General features: G+C 39.9%; 1 protein-coding gene across 1 annotated transcript; it reads left to right on the top strand.

The window, feature by feature from the left end:
- Nucleotides 1-1,124: 1,124 nt before the first annotated feature.
- Nucleotides 1,125-5,734, top strand: LOC104962101 (tetratricopeptide repeat protein 39C-like; the record flags this gene model as incomplete). Its single annotated transcript, XM_010790495.1, has 9 exons — nucleotides 1,125-1,400; nucleotides 2,179-2,272; nucleotides 2,365-2,472; nucleotides 2,565-2,674; nucleotides 2,776-2,899; nucleotides 3,002-3,099; nucleotides 3,185-3,289; nucleotides 3,383-3,421; nucleotides 3,547-5,734. Coding segments are annotated over 9 exons (1,044 nt in total), but the record flags the coding sequence as incomplete, so codon positions are not given.
- Nucleotides 5,735-6,073: the final 339 nt, after the last annotated feature.

Raw genomic sequence — 6,073 nt, 5'->3', positions numbered from 1 at the left:
TCCCGGGGACAGTTTCAACTGGGGACAGGCCAATACAAACGGGGACTGTCCCCGGAAAACGGGGACGTCTGGTCACCCAATTATAAGGTGGTGAGGTGCCGCTCCACGTTGCTTTTCTTCCCGACTGCAACGCTGTTGTGTGCGTGTGTGCGTGTGTGCGTGTGCGTGCGTGCGTGCGTGCGTGCGTGCGTGCGTGTGTGTGTGTGTGTGTGTGTGTGTGTGTGTGTGTGTGTGTGTGTGTGTGTGTGTGTGTGTGTGTGTGTGAGCATTTCACATGTGTGTATGAGAGATTTGTACATATGTCTGTACATGATTTTGGCTTCAGTTGTGTGTGTGAGCAGGCTCGGATTGGCCAGATTAGGGACTTTTCCCGGTGGGCCGCTGCCTTTGGTGGGCTGCTGGCTCTGACGTAGGTGGGCCGTGGACTTTCACAGCGCCGCTGCGCCGGTACCGTATCCACTGCCTCAAACACCCGCCGTTGCGAGGCTCCGGCGGCTCCGGCGCTGTGAAAGTCCACCGCCGTTGCGAGTCTCCGGTTGTAACAGTCCACTAACGCCCGCGAGGACCCAGGTTCGATTCCGGCCTGAGGTCCAAAAAATGTATAAATATATTAAAAAAACAACTCCCGTTCATCGCGTCCATTCGCGACCCACCTATCACATCTCTGCGCCCCACCAGTGGGGCGGTCGCGCCCCACACTTTGAGAAACGCTGGTTTAGGTGATAACGGCTTGGGCTTGATCTTCAAACTGTAAATTAAACTTTGATGGCAGTTCTCAAATATATATTAATTGGTCTTTTAATCTTCATTATTAGTTTATTTTTATTTCTTTATTATTATCGTACCTTTTACCTCCCTGTGTCCGTTGAACTGTTATATTTTGCTCTTATGCTGCATGTGTGCAAAAAGGTTTTACCGTCTGGCCTGAAGTGAACTTCTTGTTCTCTGTTTTAATTTGTGATGTGTGCCATGTTACGAAAGCACTTTGAGCTGCACCAGGTGTATGAAAAATACTACACATATAAAACGTAATTATTATAATTTGTAAACATGTTCATGCTCACATGCCTACGTTTATACATACCTGAAAAACATTTCATGCCTTTTTAAGTAAATACAACTAACAGTGCTCTGTCACATTTACCTTTCATGTTATTCAGTGTATTACAGATTCTGATAGAGCTGCAGATCTCAGTTTTCTGACTGACAGAGTGCCTCTTGTGTTGCTCAGGTTGGCCCTCTTGTGGTACCACACAGTAGTGCTGCCCTTCTTTGCTCTGGATGGCTCCGACACACATGAGGGGCTGCTGGAAGCCAAAGCAATTCTGCAGAGGAAGTCTGTGGTTTACCCCAACTCATCTCTCTTCATGTTCTTTAAAGGACGAGTTCACAGGCTAGAGGTATGTGCAGCAGACTCCATCAAACCTCATTGAAGTGATTTATTTTTGTATGTAATGTTAGACAAAGACATTCGATGGGAAATAGAAAGACATTTTTTATTATAGAAGAATCTGAAAAGAGTCCTCAGAAGCCCTTAGAGGCGGTAGTGATCAATTTTCAGGTGAAATGATCTTTGTCTGGATTAAGCACTTTTTACTGTCTTTGTCTTTTTTAATCCGCGTTTATTGTGCACTTCTTATAAAATGACTGGCCACAGCCTGCCCCCCCCCCCAGTAAAATTGGTCTAGAACCGCCACTGCCTCCGGTTCTGAAAAGTGAAGCTTGTGGAAGAGCCCTAAACTTGCATTCTCATTAATGGCCAGTGGGGGGCAAATCTTCTGGTTACAAGAGGATTGTATATAGTCGTCTAGAAAAAAAGTAAAATAGATTATAAATAGCGTATGCTTAGGGTGTGGCTACCTTGTGATTGACAGGTCGCTACCACACGTCGTTGTCCTGTTTGGGTATTTTTGTTTCATAACCGAAACGCCTTCAGAGTGTGTTTTTTAGTTTAGGATAAATTGTAAAATGTTGGTTTCCTTTTCTGGCCAAAATCAGTATTAAAACAAAAAAGACAAGGTTTTTTTACAAACGAAAAAGTAAAACATGCATGTCAGATGGCTCATTAACTCACCATCTAATCCACCATCTATTTGTATTCCTCCATTACTCAACACATGCATGTCGTGTGTGTCCAACAGAACCTCTGCTGATGTGTGCTCTCTCCTTTGTCCACAGTGCCATATCAACAGTGCTTTGGCCTGTTTCCATGATGCATTAGAGCTTGCATCAGACCAAAGAGAGATCCAGCATGTGTGTCTCTATGAGATTGGTATGTGTTTATATGTTAGGTTAGTTGTGACATACTGGCCACTAAGCGTTGATCACAGCGAGGGATTCATTTGACTCTTATTTTTGTTTCAGGTTGGTGTAGCATGATAGAGATGAATTTTGAAGATGCATACAGAGCGTTTGAGAGGCTGAAGAATGAGTCGCGTTGGTCCCAGTGCTACTATGCCTACTTGACCGGAGGTAAGCCTGTCCCACCATAACATATGCTTACACTGCTTGGATATCTGTACTGTATGTAAGTATGTTACCTTGTATTCTTTATGTTTTTCCAGTTTGTCAGGGTGCTTCAGGTGACCTGGATGGAGCCAGCGGTGTCTTTAAAGATGTGCAGAAGCTGTTCAAGAGAAAAAACAACCAGATAGAGCAGTTTGCAGTCAAAAGAGTGAGTTTTGCAGCAGATTTAGCCTTTTTCCCCCTCTTTTTCCAAGGTCATCACAAGTGTGTCACAAAAGTGTTCCTTCTCTCTACGGTGCCTATCTGCAGGCTGAGAGATTGAGAAAGATCTCTCCCACCAGAGAGTTATGCATCCTCGGTGTAATTGAAGTGCTGTATCTGTGGAAAGCACTTCAAAACTGCTCCTCATCTAAACTGCAGATAATGAATCAAGGTAAATGTAACCTTCATGTTGTATAGCAGTAAAAGTGAGCTGCAGCTGGATGTCTAAGAAATTATTTTTACCCCTGTGTTATTTCTCTGTATTTCTGTTCAGTGTTGCAGAGTTTAGATGAGGCTTCCTGCAGGGGTCTGAAACACCTTCTTCTTGGTGCTGTTCACAAATGTCATGGAAATATGAGGGATGCTGTTCAGGTATCAGTCGGCATTAAGCACTGAATTACTTTGCTCTTTGAATGTTTCTCAGCTCACTCTTTTTTCCATTTGATCTGTCATCCAGTCGTTCCAGCTGGCTGCAAGAGATGAGTATGGACGACAGATCAACTCTTATGTTCAGCCATATGCCGTCTATGAGCTTGGATGCATACTCCTTGCCAAACAGGAGGTCAGTTTTCACAGCATTCACATTTTTATTTAGACTTTAATGATGTGACTACATGCACAGTTATAACCTGGTCCTTTCTATATTACAATCCAGACTGTTGGAAAGGGGAGGTCATTTCTACTTCAAGCTAAGGTAAAATATCGACACAGCAATATTCTAATTTAGAATTAATTTGTTTATTAAAATATTATAAATGTATTGCATGTAAGAGGTGTCTAATAACATGTTTTATCTATTCATCCATTTATCTATCTTAGGAGGACTTTACGGACTATGACTTTGAGAACAGGCTTCATGTCCGCATCCATTCAGCCCTGGCTACTCTGAAGGAAGTTGTGCCTCAATGACTCCAGCATGGATAGCTGCAATGGCTAAAGCTATGCTCATAGCTTTTTACACCAAGTTTTAAACCAATCAAAATGACTGTATCACAACCCAGTGAACAGACTCTTTTTCATTCTTAAAGTATTTGGGGAAATACATTTGTTTGTAATCTTACCCAGTCAGATTGATATGAAGTGTGATCTCTGTGCATTTTGTACAGAAATAGCTACTGTAGGTGTGTTCATGCTAGATTAGAAATAAAGAGGAAAAGGCTAGCCAAACTATGGCTAGCAAGTTAAAAACTAAACATAAAACTTAAACTAGACAATTATACCGGTACAGAATATATTTTAAGCCAGCAAGGTAGTCACCAATACATTTTGTGGATGGATTGCCTTCCGCTACATAGACAAGATGGCTACAATCAAGGATGAGAAGTGTCTAGCGTTCCGCACTTAACGTTAGGAGCTCAAAAACAGACACAAAACTCAAATTTAGACACAGGCCTCATTTTTGTATTTTTGTCTTATAGTGTGTTCAAACACAGAATGCTCTGTATAAAAAGACGTCTTCAGGGTTTTTCAAAGGAGATTTTTTTCTCAGTCTGGCCAATCTAATTAGCTACCGGTTTCCCCTTGCTTTAAGACCTAGTGCTAAACAAGGCTGTTTCTGCACAGGACACACAGAGATTGAATTGATATAGACACTGTGCCCAGCAACAAACAAGAACATTAACCCACCATTTTAACTGTTTCTTTAATTGTTTCCAACCTAATGTATTAGCTACAGCTAGTAAAATGTTTTCTCATTAGCTTGTGTATGAAGAGGAATTCACTATTGCCTCCCCCTCCCTTCAGTGAGAAATTCAGAACATAAAAGTACATTTTTTATGAGATAATATTTCCCTAAATATCAACTTCACAATGACTGGTGAATGGGACTAACTTAATCACATATCATGAAAAGGATAAGGGAAATAAAAGTCAAATTGAATATTTGATTTTAAATATTATTTTAAAGGACTCCATACTCCATGGGTTGATCATTTTTCGTCAACAATTTCCACTTCTTTTCCAAATTCAATTATCAGACAGCTGGTCATATTGCAAAAGAATGTTGGGTCATTTCAGGGGCCACTTAGTATATTAATTGTGGGAATAAAATCACAAACCATATAGAAAAAATTAGGTACTGTGGGAATACTTCACTAGTCACCTAAAAACAAATAATTGAAGTACTTAGATGTCATACCTTTATAGTTATTGAGGAATCACCACACTTTTTTTTTTAATGTGAAAACAGTGGGCATTGGTCCTGTGCACTATGCATGGTATGGCAGGGTAACAGTGGCTATAAGACTGTATTGAAGTCAGATGTACGCGTATGTCCATCCATGCAAATACATGTATACGGTTTTATAACACAGTACACTCTGTACTGTAATGTTACCATTTAAAGGTGCTGTTAAATGTCAGCCTAATTAACATATATTACTAGTGAATTTATTTTAATAGTGTTTTAGTAGTACAAGCTTTTGAAATGGTCCATAATAGTGACAATTTTATTTATAATACAACAGAAGTAATACTTTTGCAAATGTTATTTACAGCGGGACAGACTGCAGTGTTGTGATAAAGCTGAAAAGTATGATTTAGAATTTGGCAAAGAATAATATTTCTGTGTTAAGAGTGATTTTAATAACCTTTCTCAACAGAGTTTCACACTGTACTATACTAATCATTATGTGCAGGTTATTGCCTTTTGTCATTATTCGTCAGGCTAGCAATATAAGAAAAATAATCTTACAGCAGAGGCTTTCAACAATTAATATCTGTTTTTCATCCCATGTTCAAAGTTGTAGACATTTGTTTTACTAATGCCGAGCTGTCACCCCCTGTTGCTGTAATGGATGTAAACTGTGGTAAATGTGGATTTGACCGCTGTGCAAGTGGTCAGTGCGATTGCAAGTAACGTAGCGGTGAAATGTCAGTAACATACCAAATACTTCTGTCACTATAATTATATTTCCTTTTGTCATGACATTATGTTGAATTTGATTGTACATGTCAGGATGATGATGTTCCAATGTGTCAATGAACTCAATAAACTCCATTAACCTCGCCAAATATGTGCTGTCTTTCTTTGCCTCTGAGATACATTTTCTGTTGAAATTGCACTTATGACAGTTGATGTTATTTCAAATGTGTCAGGGTTACACAATATTCACATTTCAAAATAAATATATACAGTACAAGACCCTGGTGGATAATGAGACAATGGGCCCAGAGATAACAATAAAGGAAGAGATGCAAACCACCACCTTTCCTACACACAGACTGTATCGTTTTTTAGCCTCTTAGTCCTTTTCTTTCTTTTTGTAAATGTTTTGTTTCACTTGTTTTGGTCTTTTGGCTGTCATTTTGTATCTCTGTGTCGCTGATTTTTGTTAATCCCTTTCTT

Source organism: Notothenia coriiceps, unplaced genomic scaffold (genome assembly GCF_000735185.1).
Source record: "Notothenia coriiceps isolate Sejong01 unplaced genomic scaffold, NC01 NC01_scaffold00034362, whole genome shotgun sequence".
Classification (NCBI taxonomy): Eukaryota; Metazoa; Chordata; class Actinopteri; order Perciformes; family Nototheniidae; genus Notothenia; species Notothenia coriiceps.
This window is presented reverse-complemented; position numbering and strand designations above follow the sequence as displayed.